Genomic DNA, 17,885 nt, shown 5'->3' on the forward strand with positions numbered 1-17,885 from the left:
ATGTTATATTGTAAAATAAACTACACATTTTCGCATACAGTAAGTAGGCTATTGGTAAATAAGCCATTGTATAATCACAATGTATATAGGTCTGTAGCCCCCATGCTATATTTTTGACACATTAGATTGTAGGCTAATTATTATATTATTTTATATAATAGATGGAAGCATTCGAACTAAATCTAACACGTGACTGCTTCTAAACATAGCTGTCAATGATCATCTGTCCTTAATTAGGGCCAATTACTGTATCAGGTTATTGAGGTGGTGCAAAGGGGATAACTGTTTGAGAAAGGCCTTGACAACGGCTACCGCGACCTCTAGCTGGCGGAGGACTGAAGTACCATGCGAGAAAACAAAGGGAGACAAACTGGCCGCCCTCCTCATGAAAGATTTCATGAGTCTAAGTCACTTAAAAGCTCCTTATAAACATGTCTTGCCAACCATTCCCTTTCAAAGACACTGTGTGCCTTTCTACAATAAATGGCAGACAAAATACAGTATCAGGACACTTACCCTGTCCAGAATGTTAACCATGAGCATGCTGGCGATGGGTGGCGGCAGCTTTTGGCTGAAGAGGGCAGGGGACACGAGGCCTCGGGAGTACCCACAGCAAGAGGTGGTGAGGCACCCTGTGGACGGAAAAAACTGAATGTGCAAAAATGAATTGTATAGCAGAGATATGACTGGAATAAATGTCCAGTTTTCCAACACTGTCTTTTGTTCGGTGTTCTAATATGTTAATATTTATTTGTGGTAGCCATAATATACACAAAATGAACCAGTCCAGTCCATGCGATTGCAAGACATAAATACTTTGCTCTCACCCTTGTCCCACATTACCACACCAGGTGTCCATGCATATCCAGAGGATGCACAGTTTGGACTAGTCTGGCACTTATATATGAGCAATCATTACTTATGAAAAACATGGCAGCTTTAGGTCAATTAATTTTTATCCTGACATAAATAATTGAGTTTTTCATAATTTTCATTTAATCCTGTGGGCTGTAAATATGATTTATGTAATATGTGGCCCAATATAATTACGGTCAAATTATGTAATGTGGCAATTTTGATCCAGCAGAGAGTTGACACTGATGGTAATTATTTCTGCATAAATTTCAGGGAGCAAAATTATTCAGGTGTAAGTAAATATACAGCACACTCCTCAGTTCAGTTTTACAATCGTGTGTGGTTGAGTATGCCGGTATGGTGACAAGAGGATTCTTATGAGGATTGGAGACTAAATAAAAAAATTGAATCATGACCATTGGTAATTTTGTAAATAATATATAGCCCCTCCTCTACATGTTTTCCCCAAGAAGGGAATGCCTCTCGCTCTCAGAGGGTTGTGCTCCAGGAGGGTATTTAAACATGAGAGAGTGCCACATCCTGTCCTGAAAGCATAGAGGCGATGTGGAGCACAATGGTTCTGGCACTGATGGCTGGAGATCTCACCCTGGCAAAGGGAAGTTCAGAGTCAGGGTGCACACTGCAGGGGACCCCCAGGCATGCTTCATTCTCCGAACCTGGGGACTTTGTGATCGGAGGCTTTTTTAACATCCACTACAATGTGATCACCACTGACAACAACTACACCAGCCGACCCAAAGCGCCACACTGTACAGGGAGGTAAGTGAAGAGAGGAAGAAATCTCTGAAATGTGGAGGCCTGTGGACATATAATGTGAATCTAGGAGATACATACATAAATATAAACAAAACACATCATACAAAGCATTACGCACATGAACTGCAGAATGCAAATATATTGTAATATATATTGTTCTACATATATTATGGTTTTGTAATAGATTGTAATGAAGATTTACTCTTCACTTTAAAAACTTGTTAAGTTTGTTTTCTTTTCTTTTATTTTGTAAAATGTATGTATGTTTCGGGTGCTATTTTATTCTTGCACACATTATTTACAGGAATATTATTTTGATTATTTCACACATTATTTACCATCTGTTTCACATTCAAATTAAGCCGGTACACATGCTTTGGGCAATCAAGTATTCTCTTATAAAACATATACAAATATATTTAGCAATTTCATAAATATTAAGTTCTTTAATTCTAGAAGTCTAATAAATATAAAATATAGAGACAAAATGGAACCATTCATTATAACTCCAAGAGCACCTTCTGCCAAAATCTGTTGATCTTTCTCGCTTACTGCTCTTGCTTCATGCTCCACTCATTTTTATTATCTAAATATAGAACATGTCTAATTAAATGAAAGTTATATTTTTACATTCCTGTCTTTGGACAACTTCTTGCATGTCCTGATATGTTATGTTCACACCATATTGTTGTTCAAAACAGTTTAGATTTCCGGGAAGTGCGCTTTGCTAGAACCATGGTTTTTGCCATCAAGGAAATCAACAACAGCTCAGAGCTCCTGCCAGGTGTAACTCTGGGCTACCAGATCCATGACTCTTGTGCCTCTGTGCCAGTGGCTGTGAAGGTGGTGTTCCAGCTGGTTAATGGCATTGAGCCAGTCTTCTTTCCCAACCAGTCCTGCTCAGAATCTACCACTGTGCATGCTGTTGTGGGCGACTCTAGCTCCACTTCTTCCATCGCCATGTCCAGAATTCTAGGACCATTCGGCATCCCCCAGGTGAGCTCCTCCTGCCCAGTCCTCGTGTGCATGTTCCAATATATTATCATTATATAACCCCTGCACTCATAAATGTATTTGACATAAATCGGAGAGATTAGCTATTAATATAGAATATACAATAAGTAAATATTTTTAGTAATAAGTAATTTTAGTTATCTGTAAATAGAGATCTTATCATTACCCAAATTAGCCACAATATATTTTGCATTCAGATTCATACTTCTGAAAAACTTGATGAATGGCTGCATGTATTTGTGCACAGTGCTAATGTATTAGTACTGAATAGATAAATAAATACAGTGCCGTTCGTAAGCGTTTGCACAGGGACACACATTTTGTTGTCTTGGCTATCAACTCTAGCACAATCGATTTGAAATGAAACAATGAATATGAGTTTAAAGAGCTGAATGTAAGCTTTAATTTGTGGGTCTTTACATTCACATCGAGTTATCAGTGTGGGAAGTACAGCCCTTTTGTGCACATTTCTTGCATTTTAGGGGACCAAAAGTATTTGTACAAATTAACATCATATTAATTAAGGACAACATATTTAGTCCTTGGTTACAAATCGTTCGCAGTGAAAAACTGTATTTTCGCTGATGATGCAAAATTAACTTGACAATTCGCACTTCAACTACATACTCAATGTTTCATTTCAAATCCAATTTGCTGGAGCTGAAAAAATATATATATCACAGTCCAAATACTTACAAACTACACTGTAGATAGGCATCTAGAGAGATATTTTGATTTACTAATATTCATGGCTATAATAATGTTACAATCACTATTAAAGTATGCATCTTTTCTTTCATGGAGCTGTAGGTGAGCCACTATGCCACATGTGCCTGTCTTAGTGACAAGCTGCAGTACCCCACCTTCTCCAGGACCATCCCCAGTGATTACTACCAGGCCGCTGCCCTGGCTAGACTAGTCAAGCATTTTGGCTGGACTTGGATCGGAGCGGTGCGGAGCGACACAGACTATGGGAACAACGGGATGGCCGCCTTCCTGCAGGCTGCACAGGCAGAGGGCATCTGCGTGGAGTACTCAGAGGCGCTCTATAGGACCAACCCTCGCGCAAAAGTGCGACGTGTGGCAGAGGTCATCAGCAGGTCCACGGCCCGTGTTGTTGTGGCGTTCATTTCCCCTGGCGACATGCTCGTATTGCTGTCAGAGCTGGAAGGCAGGCTGATGGCACCGCTACAGTGGATTGGGAGTGAGGACTGGGTCACTGACCGCATGATGTCGAATTTTCGTCTGTTTGCCGGTGCAATCGGCTTCGGCATCCCCCGCTCAGTCATTCCAGGGCTGCGAGACTTCCTGTTGGACCTGGGGCCGGCACAGGTTTCCCACTCACCACTCCTCACAGAGTTCTGGGAGAGCGCTTTCGGCTGCAGCCTGGGGGGAAGTCAGACTGCAGCGGGCCAGAAAACATGCGATGGAAACCAAAATCTGCAAGATCTGCAGAACCCCTACACAGACACATCTCACCTGCGCATCTCCAACATGGTATACAAGGCTGTGTATGCAATAGCCCATGCCATACACGGCATCATCTGCACAGACGAACCTAACACTCCACCTCACTGCAACGCAAGTATCCGGGTTGTACCATGTCAGGTGAACGGTCCATTATGCAATTTTTCAACTATAATGGATACGGGCATCAACACTGTTTTTTAGGGTGATGCCCTAATCCACTGTGATTTAGATAGAATTCAATGTTACAGTGAAAATTATAAATAATTACTCAGTAAGCACAGTTTAAGATACAACACACAACATACAACCTAAAAGGCCGCAACAAAATATAACATTCAGTCACTTAAATGCCCTTCAATCAGCAGAACAGATTATTTTCATGGTGAACACTGATGTGGAATGTGAAAGACCTCCTCATTTTTATGCTGGCCACAAAAATCTGGGAAAGGCATATACCATTATCAAGACTGCGAGGACGTGGTTATTGGGGAAAACTGAATGGATTGTTAACATGGAGGCTGAATGGAAATTAAGCTGGTTGCTAGCTGGTGTACTATCAACCCTCTGGCTTCCTTTCATCAGGTCACGGAGCGCCTGAGAAAAGTGAACTTCTCCAGGAACGGGTACAAAGTCTCCTTTGATGCCAATGGGGACCCAGTGGCCATTTATGAGTTGGTGAACTGGCAGATGATGAGGGATGGGCACATGGAGTTTGTGACTGTGGGCCACTATGATGTATCTGCTCCAGATGGACAGGTGTTGATCATTAACAAGAACATTACCTGGGCAGTTGGCCAGCCACAGGTAATTTCACATTCAAATGTGATTTCATGTCCAGATATGGGGTGTGGTGGACATTCTCTAGATCTCCAAGTTCGAAGAGTCAAATAGACTTTCACACAATATTCAGTTCAACCATTTATTTGGCCAAATAGGAGAGTTCACACAGAGAAAAAAACATAGTTTCTGCATGAAGGCTCTCTGAACACTAGAGAGCCTTCTCTTTTATAAGCTTACACTTCGTAGGTGTGTCTCGCATAAAGTATAATCTTCTCCCCCTCCCTTATATCCTTCGGTTCAGCACAACACATCTTTTAAGGGAGGGGTGAGAGGTACATTTGTAATTTTCCGTTTACTGTTTCTTATTGCTGTAGCTAAGAATAATTTTTCTATCACAGTCCCCTCTTTTATCATTTTATGATAACAAAGAAAAGTAAAGAAAAATTCACACTAAGGAAACTTAACATATAGAGATAAATCAAAAGAAAGAAAAAATAAAAAGGTACAAGACTGGCTATGTCTTGTCTAACATGAGACATGAACTCATGTCGTCTAACATTAGTTCATGTCAGAGTTGGCTCCATGTCTGTTGCTGTTATATTTGTTTGAAGGTGCCCGTGTCAGTGTGCAGTGCAAGTTGTCCTCCTAGCACTCGGAAGGCTGTGCAGAGAGGAAGGCCTGTCTGCTGCTATGACTGTGTGCCCTGTGCTGAGGGAGAAATTAGCAATGCTACAGGTACCGAGAAACAAGGGATAATTAGCTATATGTAGCACATTAAATATATCACATTTAGCAAAAGTAAATGTTGAATATTTATTTTTTTAGTAATGTATTTTACAGGCTTTTAGATGTTGAAAACTAGTCACATGTTCCAATCCCACAGCCCTGAGCCCTGTTTTTCATGCCCTGACCACTTCTGCACACTCCTGAATTAATGAGGTTTTCTCTCTTTTTTGCAGATTCCCTGGACTGTATAACCTGTCCAGCTGACTACTGGCCGAATGCTGAGAAGGATGCATGTGTACTCAAACCTGTTGAGTTCTTGTCCTTCCACGAGGTTCTGGGGATCATTCTGGCAGCTTGTTCTGTGACTGGGGCCTGCATGGCCTTCATGGTGGCTGTCGTGTTTTACAGACACAGGGATACTCCCATTGTGAAAGCCAACAACTCAGAGCTGAGCTTCATGCTGGTCTTTTCATTGAAACTGTGTTTCCTTTGCTCTCTTACCTTCATTGGCCAGCCCTCTGATTGGTCCTGTATGCTGCGCCACACTGCATTTGGGATCACCTTTGTCCTCTGCATCTCCTGTGTTCTGGGGAAAACACTAGTGGTGTTAATGGCCTTCAGGGCTACACTTCCAGGCAGTAATGTCATGAAGTGGTTTGGGCCTCTGCACCAGAGAATGAGTGTTCTTGCTTTCACTCTCATACAGGTTCTAATTTGTGTGTTTTGGTTAACAACATGTCCTCCTTTTCCAAACAAAAACATGAAGCACTACAAAGAAAAGATCATTCTAGAATGTGATGTAGGATCAACAGTGGGGTTCTGGGCTGTGCTGGGTTATATTGGACTCCTCTCTATATTGTGCTTTGTTTTAGCTTTTCTGGCTCGTAAGCTGCCTGACAACTTCAATGAAGCCAAATTCATCACATTCAGCATGCTCATATTCTGTGCAGTCTGGATCACCTTTATACCAGCATATGTCAGTTCACCTGGAAAGTTCACTGTGGCTGTGGAAATCTTTGCTATTTTAGCTTCCAGCTTTGGTTTGATCGTTTGCATTTTTTTCCCAAAATGCTTCATAATATTGTTTCGGCCTGAGCAAAATACCAAAAAGCACATGATGGGGAAAATGCCGTCAAAATCCTTTTGAAGCACATGAAGAAATGTCAGTAATTTCTTCAGTAATGTTGATTATATTTAAAATGTTCTTCTGCTGTATATTTCTTTAAGTGAAAAAGTTTATGTCTCTAAATTTTTTGAAGACCATATTTCTTATCTGTAATATAAATTTATTTTTTATCTGTAATATTTAAATCCCTCAGGGATTTCTTTTCAGGAAAATAAAACATTTACGAATCAGGGTGTTAGTGTTTCTGTGTAATTGTTCAGTCCTTACTGAAAATTCAGTAAGCAAAGTAGCAAGATTGGAACTTGACTTGCAAGTACCAAGGAGAACAAAGCCTATGCCTACAGAGTGCTGTTGCTGGAGGGCAGGCAGAGTCAGTCTTACTCCTTCAGGAGCTGCAGAGGGGAGCTGGAGGTGTGGCTGAAAGAAAGAAGATAGGTCACGTTAAATGACAAAATTTGATTGATGGCTAATAGGCCAATAAGGTCAGTTAATTATTAATTGTACAATTTTTATTATTATTTCATTACTAATTTTTGGTAGCATTTATTGTTGGGGTTCATGGTGTGTGTGTGTGTGTGTGTGACATTTTATTTTTAATCGGTTCTGTGAAGGGAAAGTGTTAAGTTGGTGCTTTTTAAAAATGTTTAAAAAAGGTGGTTTCCTGTAAAAGTGCTTGGGTCAGTTTTCACTTTTTTTTGTTTGCAAACCATCCGACTCAAATACATCAACAAGAAATAAATAAAAGTTTTAAGCAAAGCATACAATCATTAAATGTTTATTTTATTGCAATGTGTTAGTTGGTTTGTAAATTTGGCTATGAGTAAATAGCATAGATTTAAGTAAACGTGTGTTAAATTTGCAAAACAAGTTTCAAAAATAAATAAATAATACAAGTTAATTTTGTCTATGAAGCAAAGCACTGCCGTGTGGACTAAATTATCGGGCTATGTGAAAAGAGTATTCATTTAAATCAGTTTGTTGTAGAGATAGGAACAAAAATACTTAAACCATTCTGTTTGGAATTCTCACGGCTGAATTTGAACAGACAAATTCTTATGAGGTGTTTGCCGTTCTGTCGCCGATGTGTAACTGACCAAGCAGATTGGACACTGGAATCAGCGGCCTGAGGCGGAGGTACAGACAGCCAATAGAATGCCGGCAAGTCCAACATCCTTACTCGATTGGTAAGTGAGAGGTCTGAGGAACACTTTTTCCAAGTTACCACACCATAATAGATACTGGAAAGTATCTGTAAAAAAATGATTGATAATGTTGTCCATGCACATACAGACTATAGAAACCCCAGAAGGTTTTTGGTTAACTTGGTTCGTAAATGGTGCCTGTGGACCAGATCTGGGTCAAATACGTATTTGTTTTGGATTCAAATACTTTTTTGTGCTCTGTTGATCTTGCCTGGTGTAATTGAGCCTGCCAATATGACCAGAAGGTGGGGTTTGCACTTTTTGAGAGTATTCCATTGGTTCCAATACAGCAGACAAGATCAGTAAAGCGTAGAATAGTATTTTAATTGAAAACAAATAGATACTTGACCCAGTTCTGCTGTGGACATGGTTTATCTGGCAAAACACTTTATTTCCCCTTGGCACCTTCTGGACAATTTTTTATGGATTATTATTTCATCCATCCATAAACTATACCGACTTATCTTGGTCAGGGTCGCGGGGAGTGCTGGAGCCTATCCCAGCATGCATTGGACAAGAGGCAAGAATACACCCTGGACAGGTCGGCAATCTATTGCAGGGCACACATACCATCCACTCACTATTTACTCACATACGCATACCTACGGGCAGCTTAGTGTCTCCAATTAGCCTACCTGCATTTCTTTGGACTGTGGAAGTAAACTGGAGTACCCAGAGGAAACCCACGCAGACACAGGAAGAACTAGATTATAATTATAATTTAAAAATTAAGTCAACTACTATGAACCAAAGGTCCCATGGGAATGTACTTGATAATTTTTATAGCCCTTGGTGCCCTATAAAAAGTCATAAAAGCAGGAAGTTAAACGTGGGTCCAGTTTTTTTCCAACTATATTTTAATTTAAAAAATAATAGGCTATGTCTTATATCTATCTATGTTATTTTTAACCAAAATAACATTGTGAAAACGTCCCATATATGGGGTCCAGAAAGATCCCTGTTCTGTTATGAGAAGACAGTAGTCTATAACAAGCTGTTATAAAAAAGTGCACACATTTTTAACGCAACTACACATTTTAGCATACAGTAAGTAGGCTATTGGTAAATAAGCCATTGCATAATCACAATGTATATAGGTCTGAAGCCCCCATGCTATATTTTTGACACATTAGATTGTAGGCTAATTATTATATTATTATATCAATGCCCCAAAAGTGTCTGGTATCAAAATAACAATTATAAATAATTATATTGATAATGTGGAAAGTAAGTGGTAACAAGTATACTTCAAAGTGTTGTTAGCATTAAAATTTCTCTGTTTTGGAGGGGGGTAGAGGTGTTGTGGTATGTATTCAACAGCCATAACATGCTGTTCTTTATTAAATCACCTGCTCATGACCAAGATTGATATTTACATTCAGTTGATTTGCTCGACCATTTTGCCGTGAATCTTGAACCAATGCACAGAAGTCCATGTTGAGGAGTACGCATTTTGACCATGGTTAACCCTAGTTGATGTCTTTCACTCAGACTTTAAAGCCAACATCATCTTTAGCCACTGCTCCTCATGAATAGGGCCCATCAGTTTGCGAATATTGATGGAAGTTTAGATTCTATAAATAGCATGTCTTTAAGCCAGTGCTCCTCACTCCTGGTCCTGTAGAGTTGTGGGGCCTGCTGGCCTTCTTTGTTACTCAGCACTTCAGGAGCACAGCAATTGGTAAGTTAAAACAGTTGATTACACAGTTAACTTAGGTCATCTGGTTTCTTGGGTCTGAATCTGTTGTTAACTTTAAAGAAAAAACAAAAACCAGCAGGCGCTGTAGATCTCAGGAGAGCAGGAGTGAGTGAAGCAGTGAAATGGAAAATGCAACCATATAAAGGAGGGGTATCTTCTCCAAAAAGGGTAGAAGTGTGCAGGTTTTTGCTTTAGCCCAGCACTAAGATGTTTGATTCTATTAGATTCTTGATCGAAGACCATGTTGACTTAATTATTTGAATCATGAATTCATTTTTTATATATCTTTTTTGTGAATGTTGTGAAAGGTAATATAACTGCTCTCATTTATATTGTGGGCATTTCCCACTGTATCAAGAAAGGTTATATAATTGCTCTCAATTATATTGTGGGCATTTCCCACTGCATCAAAGAAAACATAACATGCCCTTGTACAACACTTAAAAAACCACAAGACATCCACGGAAGTAAGCATTCAAACTAAATATAACATGTGACTGCTCCTAAACATAGTGGTCAGTGATCATCTGTGCTTAATTAGGGCCAATTACTGTATCAGGTTATTGAGATGGTGCAAAGGGGACTGTTTGAGAAAGGGCTTGACAAAGGCTATCGCGACCTCTAGCTGGCGGAGGACTGAAGTACCATGCGAGAAAACAAAGGGAGACAAACTGGACGCCCTCCTCATCAGTCTAAGGGCGTTTTTACACCTTTCGTTTGTTTACTCTGGTCCGAATCAATTGATGAGTTTGTAAACTTGGAGCGTTTTCCCCTTGGTTCGGTCTCTTTTCACACAGAGAAAAATCTAAGCGAACCAAAATGCATCACTACGAACCACGTGCACGTTCATTCCGCTTATTGGTCAGATGTGTCTTGGGCGGGAGCAAGAAAGTAAATACAGGAAGATGGTCCTGTGTTCTAGGCTAGTGCATATTTCTGTGAGAGAAACATTGCTATGCAATTTAACATGGAGCAACGGCAGAGTTGGCATTTGCTCATAACCGTGGTAATTATCTGGGCAATATACCAGGCAAAACTATACCAGCAGAATGCCGAATGCACTTTGAGGAAACGTCTTGAAAATACTATACTGCTTTACACTTTGCAAAGAAGACATGCTGCCTTCAGACGACTGAGCAGAACAAAGGAGCTAATGTAATAAAATATAATAAAATGGTTACAAGAGCCATTTAGCTCAAACTTGCGGGGTACACCTGGTAGTTGGGTCGGATCGAGGTCGGATCACGTTCCCACCACAAACGAAGCGCTCCAGAGTTCGTTTGGGACCAGACCGAGACCACCTCCTCACAAGGGTCTCGGTGCGGTTGTTTTGGTCCACATCCGAGTGCGATTACTGTGTTCACACCTGCCCAAACGAATCGCACCAAGGGGGAAAACGAACCAAAGTCCGATTTAACCAGACTAAAAAGCACAGGTGTAAAAACACCCTAAGTCACTTAAAAGGTCCTTCTAAACATACCTTGCCAACCACTCCCTTTCAAAGACACTGTGTGCCTTTCTACAATAAATGGCAGACAAAATACAATATCAGGACACTTACCCTGTCCACAATGTTTGTATATAACCATGAGCATGCTGGCGGTGGGGTGGTGGCGGCTTTTGGCTGAAGAGGGCAGGGGACACGAGGCCTCGGGAGTACCCACAGCAAGAGGTGGTGAGGCACCCTCTGGACGGAAAAAATTGAATGTGCAAAAATGATTTTTATAGCAGAGATATGACTGGAATAAATGTCCAGGTTTCCAACACTGTCTTTTGTTTGGTGTTCTAATATTTTATTATTTATATGTGGTAGCCATAATATACACAAAATGAACCAGTCCAGTCCATGTGATTGCAGGACATAAATACTTTGCTCTCACCCTTGTCCCACATTACCACACCAGGTATCCATGCCTATCCAGAGGATGCACAGTTTGGACTGGTCTGGCACTTATATATGAACAATCATTACTCATGAAAAACATCGCTGTTTTAGGTAAATTAATTTCTCATATTTATGCTATTTATTAACCTGACATAAATAATTTAGTTTTTCATAATTTTTATTTCATCTTGTGAGCTGTAAACATGATTTATCCAATCCAAACCAATCCAAATTTATTTATAAAGCACTTTAAAAACAACAACAGCTGACCAAAGTGCTGTACAATCAGAAATAGCAAAACCCTAAAAACAACACAATAAAAACACACAGACCAGTTTAAAAGACAAAAGGACAATAAAATAATAAAACAGATCACAAGAAATAGAAGGGCAACTCTCATACTGAGTTAAAAGCCAAAGAATAAAAATGTGTGTTAAGATGGGATTTAAAAACAGGCACTGTATGGGCAAGCCTAACATGCAGAGGCAACTCGTTCCAGAGTTTGGGGGCTACCACTGCAAAAGTGCGATCTCCCCTCTGCTTCAACCTAGATCCTGGGACAACTAGAAGCAACTGGTCAGCAGACCTGAGTGACCTTGATGGGACGTGTGGATGTAACAGGACAGAGAGATATGTTGGAGCTAGCCCATTTAATGATTTGTAGGCAAAAATTAAATGTATGTAATATGTGGCCCAATATTATTACGGTCAAATTAGGTAATGTGGCAATTTTGAACCAGCAGAGTTGACACTGATAGTAATTATTGCTGCATCAAATTCAGGGAGCTAATTGATTCAGGTGCCAGTAAGTAAACAGCACACCTCAGTTCAGTTTTACAATCGTGTGTGGTTGAGTATGCCGGTGTGGTGAGAAGAGGATTCTTAAGAGGATTGGACACAAAATAAAAAAAATTGAATTTTATAAATAATACATAGCCCCTCCTCCAAGAAGGGAATGCCTCTCCCTCTCCATGAGCTCAGAGGGTTGTGCTCCAGGAGGGTATTTAAACATGTGAGAGCACCACATCCTGTTATGAAAGCATGGAGGCGATCTGGACCACGCTGGTTCTGGCACTGATGGCTGGAAATCTCACCCTGGCAAAGGGAAGTTCAGGGTCGGGGTGCACACTGCAGGGGACCCCCAGGCCTGCTTCATTCTCCGAACCTGGGGACTTTGTGATCGGAGGCGTTTTTACCATCCACTACAATTTGATCAACACTGAGAACAACTACACCAGCCGACCCAAAGCGCCACACTGTACAGGGAGGTCAGTGAAGGGAGGAAGAAAACTGTGGAGGCCTGTGGACATATAATGTTGATCTATGAGATACATACATAAATATAAACAAAACACATCATACAATGCATTACGTACATGAACTGTAGAATGCAAATATATTGCAATATATATTGTTCTACATATATTATGATCTCCACAGGTTTTGTAATAAAGTGAAGATTTACTCTTCACTTTAAAAACTTGTTAAGTTTGTTTTCTTTTATTTTATTTTGTAAATATTATGTATGTTGTCGGTGCGATTTTATTATTTCACACAATATTTACAGGATTATTATTTTGATTATTTCACACATTATTTACCATCTGTTTCACATTCAAAGTAAGCCGGTACACATGCTTTGAGCAATCAAGTATTCTCTTATAAAACATATACAAATATATTTAGCAATTTCATAAATATTAAGTTCTGTAATTCTAGAAGTCTAATAAATATAAAATATAGAGACAAAATGGAACCATTCATTATAACTCCAAGAGCACCTTCTGCCAAAATCTGTTGATCTTTCTTGCTTACCGCTCCTGCTTCATGCTTCACTCTTTTTTTATTATCTAAATATAGAATATGTCTAATTAAATGAAAATAAAAGCTATATTTTTACATTCCTGTCTTTGGACAACTTATTGCATGTACTGATATGTTATGTTCACACCATATTGTTGTTCAAAACAGTTTAGATTTCCGGGAAGTGCGCTTTGCTAGAACCATGGTTTTTGCCATCAAGGAAATCAACAACAGCTCAGAGCTCCTGCCAGGTGTAACTCTGGGCTACCAGATCCATGACTCTTGTGCCTCTGTGCCAGTGGCTGTGAAGGTTGTGTTCCAGCTGGTTAATGGCATTGAGCCAGTCTTCTTTCCCAACCAGTCCTGCTCAAAGTCTACCACTGTACATGCTGTTTTGGGCGACTCTAGCTCCACTTCTTCCATCGCCATGTCCAGAATTCTAGGACCCTTCGGAATCCCCCAGGTGAGCTCCTCCTGCCCAGTCCTCGTGTGCATGTTCCAATACATTATCATTATATAACCCCTGCACATGTATGTCAAATGTATTTGACATAAATCGGAGAGATTAGCTAATATACAATAAGTAAATATTTTTTAGTAATAAGTAATTTTAGTAATCTGTAAATAGAGATGATAGCCACGATATATTTTGCATTCAGATTCGTACTTCTGAAAAACTTGATGAATGGCTGCATGTATTTGTGCACAGTGCTAATGTATTAGTACTGAATAGATAAATAAATACATAAGTGTTTGTAAGGGGACACACATTTTGTTGTCTTGGCTATCAACTCTAGCACAATCGATTTGAAATGAAACAATGAATATGAGTTTAAAGAGCAGAATGTAAGCTTTATTTTGAGAGTCTTTACATTCTTTATATACTTACAGACTGCACTGCAGATAGGCATGTAGAGATATTTTGAATTACTAATATTCATGGATATAATAATGTTACAATCACTATTAAAATATACATCTTTTCTTTCATGGAGCTGTAGGTGAGCCACTATGCCACCTGTGCCTGTCTTAGTGACAAGCTGCAATACCCCACCTTCTCCAGGACCATCCCCAGTGACTACTACCAGGCAGAAGCCCTGGCTAGACTAGTCAAGCATTTTGGCTGGACTTGGATTGGGGCGGTGAGGAGCGACTCAGACTATGGGAACAACGGGATGGCCGCCTTCCTGCAGGCTGCACAGGCAGAGGGCATCTGCGTGGAGTATTCAGAGGCGCTGTACAGGACCTACCCTCGTGCAAAAGTGCGACACGTGGCAGAGGTCATCAGCAGGTCCACGGCCCGGGTCATTGTGGCATTCATTTCCCCTGGCGACATGCTGGTATTGCTGTCAGAGCTGGAAGGCAAGGTGCTGGCACCGCTACAGTGGATTGGGAGTGAGTCATGGGTCATGGACCGCAAGATGCTGAAGTTCCATCTGTTCGCCGGTGCCATCGGCTTTGCCATCCGCCGCTCAGTCATTCCAGGGCTGCGGGACTTCCTGTTGGACCTGGGGCTGGCACAGGTTTCCCACTCACCACTCCTCACAGAGTTCTGGGAGAGCGCTTTTGGCTGCAGCCTGGGGGGAAGTCAGACTGCAGCAGGCCAGAAAACATGTGATGGAAAACAGAATCTGCGAGATCTGCAGAATCCCTACACAGACACATCCCAGCTGCGCATCTCCAACATGGTGTACAAGGCTGTGTATGCAATAGCCCATGCCATACACAGCATCATCTGCACAGACGAATCTGATGATCCACCCCACTGCAACACAAGTATGCAAGTTCAGCCCAGGCAGGTAAATGGTTTATTATACAATCTTTCGACTATAATGATTAAGGGCATCAACACTGTTATACTTGTTGTTATTATTATTAGTATTGTTATTATTAGGCTGATGCCCTTATAATATATATTTTGAGAGTATTCAATATTGCAGTGCATATTACAAATAATAATTCAGCAAACACAGTTTTACCCACAGTACACAACTTACTACCTAAAAGGCCACAAAAAAATATAGCATTAAGCTACGTAAATTTCTTTAAATCAGTAGAACAGGTTATTTTCATGGTGAATATACTGATGTGGAATGTGAAAGACCTGCTAATTTTTATGCTGGCCTCAAAAATCTGGGACAGGCATATACCGCTGTCAAGAATGTGAGGATGTGGTTATTGGAGAATACTGAGTGGATGGATAATGTGAAGGTTGAGTGAAAGTTGAGCTGGTTACTAGCAGGTGTACTATCAACCCACTGGCTTCCTCCCATCAGGTCATGGAGCACCTGAGAAAAGTGAACTTCTCCAGGAATGGGTACACAGTCTCCTTTGATACCAATGGAGATCCAGTGGCTACATATGAGTTGGTGAACTGGCAAGTGATGGGGGATGGGCACATGGAGTTTGTGACTGTGGGCCACTATAATGCATCTGCTCCAGATGGACAGGTGTTGTTGATCATGAACAAGAAAATTACCTGGGCAGGTGACCAGCTACAGGTAATTTCACATTCAAATGTAATTCCATGACACAGATATGGTGACATGTCACAGTTGGTTCCATGCTGTGATATTTGTTTTTTTTGAAGGTGCCTATGTCAGTGTGCAGTGAAAGCTGTCCCCCAGGCACCCGGAAGGTCATGCAGAGAGGAAGGCCTGTCTGCTGCTATGACTGTGTGCCCTGTGCTGAGGGAGAAATCAGCAATGTCACAGGTACAGAAAAGCAGAAATAATTACCTATATGTAGCACATGAAATATATTGCATTTAGCAGAAGTAAATGCTGAATATGTATTTTTTAATCAATGCATTTTACAGGCTTTCACATGTTGAAAACTAGAGTTAAATGTTTCAATCCCACAGCCCTCAGACCTCTTTTTCATGCCCTGACCTCTGCACTCTCCTGAACAATTAACTTTTCTCTCTTTTGTGCAGATTCCCTGGAATGTATCACCTGTCCAGTCGACTACTGGTCGAATGCTGAGAAGGATGCATGTGTACCGAAGCCTGTTGAGTTCTTATCTTTCCACGAGGTTCTGGGGATCATCCTGGCGGCTTGTTCGGTGACTGGGGCCTGCTTGGCCATCATGGTGGCTGCCGTGTTTTACAGACACAGGGACACTCCCATTGTGAAAGCCAACAACTCAGAGCTCAGCTTCCTGCTGGTCTTTTCATTGAAACTGTGTTTCCTTTGCTCTCTTACCTTCATCGGCCAGCCCTCTGAGTGGTCCTGTATGTTACGCCACACTGCATTCGGCATCACCTTTGTCCTCTGCATCTCTTGTGTTCTGGGGAAAACAATAGTGGTGTTAATGGCTTTCAGGGCTACACTTCCAGGCAGTAATGTCATGAAGTGGTTTGGGCCCACCCAGCAGAGACTGAGTGTTCTTTCTTTCACTCTCATACAGGTCCTTATTTGTGTGCTTTGGTTAACAATATCCCCTCCATTCCCCAACAAGAACATGAAGCACTACAAAGAAAAGATCATTCTAGAATGTGATGTAGGATCAGCAGTGGGGTTCTGGGCTGTGCTGGGTTATATTGGGCTCCTCTCTCTACTGTGCTTTGTTTTAGCTTTTCTGGCCAGGAAGCTGCCTGACAACTTCAATGAAGCAAAATTCATCACATTCAGCATTCTCATATTCTGTGCAGTCTGGATTACCTTTATACCAGCATATGTCAGCTCACCAGGAAAGTTCACTGTAGCTGTGGAGATATTCGCAATTTTGGCTTCCAGCTTTGGTTTGATTGTTTGCATTTTTGTCCCTAAATGCTTCATAATATTGTTTCGGCCTGAGCAAAATACCAAAAAGCACATGATGGGGAAAATACCGTCAAAATCTTTCTGAAGCCCATGAAAAAATGTCAGTAATATTGTCAGTAATGTTGATTATATTTAAATGTTTACTATGTTATTTCTTCTGCTGTATATTTCTTTGAGTGAAAAAGTACATAGGTTTATGGACCATTCTCAAAGGACCGTTTATTATCTATTCAGGGATTTCATATCAGCAATAAAATATTGATGAACCAGGGTGTTTGTGTTTTCTGGTGTTTGTGTTTCTGTGCAATTGTTCAGTCCTTACTGAAAATGCACCAAGAAAAGTAGCAAGATTGGAACTTAACTTACAAGTTTCAAGGAGAACAAAGCCTCTGCCTGCAGAGTGCTGTTTCTGGAGAGCAAGCAGAGTCAGTCTTACTCCTTTGGGAGCTGCAGAAGAGTGCTGCAGGTATTTCTGAAAATTATTGCAGCTGCCATTTAACAATACATTTGTTTTTCAGGGCTGGGAGGGCATAGCTGTTTTCAGCTCATTCTTTTGTGAGGGCGGATTATTTTTTGCCTGGTGATCATTTGTTTGAAAACTATTTGGTAATATGATCTTAGAAGGGACTCCCACAGATATCCTGCAGACAGCTCTCAGGTAACCAAAAACATACTGCATGATCAGACATGCTTGTTTGTCCACCAGCCATTCTCCATTTAACAGAAGGGGTGTACAGGGATTATTTGTTTATGAGCATAAAATGAACACCTGCCATACATTGAC

At 40.7% G+C, this 17,885-nt stretch overlaps 2 protein-coding genes across 2 annotated transcripts; both read left to right on the forward strand.

Moving 5' to 3' along the window:
• Positions 1-1,429: 1,429 nt before the first annotated feature.
• LOC135236675 (extracellular calcium-sensing receptor-like) lies at positions 1,430-6,769 on the forward strand. The gene is made up of 6 exons (XM_064303159.1): positions 1,430-1,635; positions 2,334-2,628; positions 3,457-4,254; positions 4,699-4,920; positions 5,508-5,631; positions 5,856-6,769. The coding sequence occupies exons 1-6, from the start codon at positions 1,430-1,432 to the stop codon at positions 6,767-6,769; spliced, it is 2,559 nt and encodes an 852-aa protein (XP_064159229.1).
• Positions 6,770-13,537: 6,768 nt separating this feature from the next.
• On the forward strand, positions 13,538-17,365 carry LOC135236483 (extracellular calcium-sensing receptor-like). The gene is made up of 5 exons (XM_064302907.1): positions 13,538-13,800; positions 14,339-15,136; positions 15,614-15,838; positions 15,928-16,051; positions 16,273-17,365. Exons 1-5 carry the CDS (start codon positions 13,540-13,542, stop codon positions 17,184-17,186), a joined length of 2,322 nt encoding a protein of 773 aa, XP_064158977.1. The 5' UTR covers positions 13,538-13,539; the 3' UTR covers positions 17,187-17,365.
• Positions 17,366-17,885: the final 520 nt, after the last annotated feature.

This window comes from Anguilla rostrata, chromosome 12, assembly GCF_018555375.3.
Source record: "Anguilla rostrata isolate EN2019 chromosome 12, ASM1855537v3, whole genome shotgun sequence".
NCBI classification, from domain to species: domain Eukaryota; kingdom Metazoa; phylum Chordata; class Actinopteri; order Anguilliformes; family Anguillidae; genus Anguilla; species Anguilla rostrata.

What these genes read in the sequence shown, in the direction of transcription:
- LOC135236675 (XM_064303159.1), top strand. Translation starts at nt 1,430, where the DNA reads ATGGTTCTGGCACTGATGGCTGGAGATCTCACCCTGGCAAAGGGAAGT. An exon ending in GACCATTCGGCATCCCCCAG is followed by an intron (nt 2,629 to 3,456) that starts GTGAGCTCCTCC and finishes ATGGAGCTGTAG; the next exon opens with GTGAGCCACTATGCCACATG. An exon ending in GGGCAGTTGGCCAGCCACAG is followed by an intron (nt 4,921 to 5,507) that starts GTAATTTCACAT and finishes ATTTGTTTGAAG; the next exon opens with GTGCCCGTGTCAGTGTGCAG.
- LOC135236483 (XM_064302907.1), top strand. Translation starts at nt 13,540, where the DNA reads ATGGTTTTTGCCATCAAGGAAATCAACAACAGCTCAGAGCTCCTGCCA. An exon ending in GGGCAGGTGACCAGCTACAG is followed by an intron (nt 15,839 to 15,927) that starts GTAATTTCACAT and finishes TTTTTTTTGAAG; the next exon opens with GTGCCTATGTCAGTGTGCAG. An exon ending in AGAAATCAGCAATGTCACAG is followed by an intron (nt 16,052 to 16,272) that starts GTACAGAAAAGC and finishes TCTTTTGTGCAG; the next exon opens with ATTCCCTGGAATGTATCACC.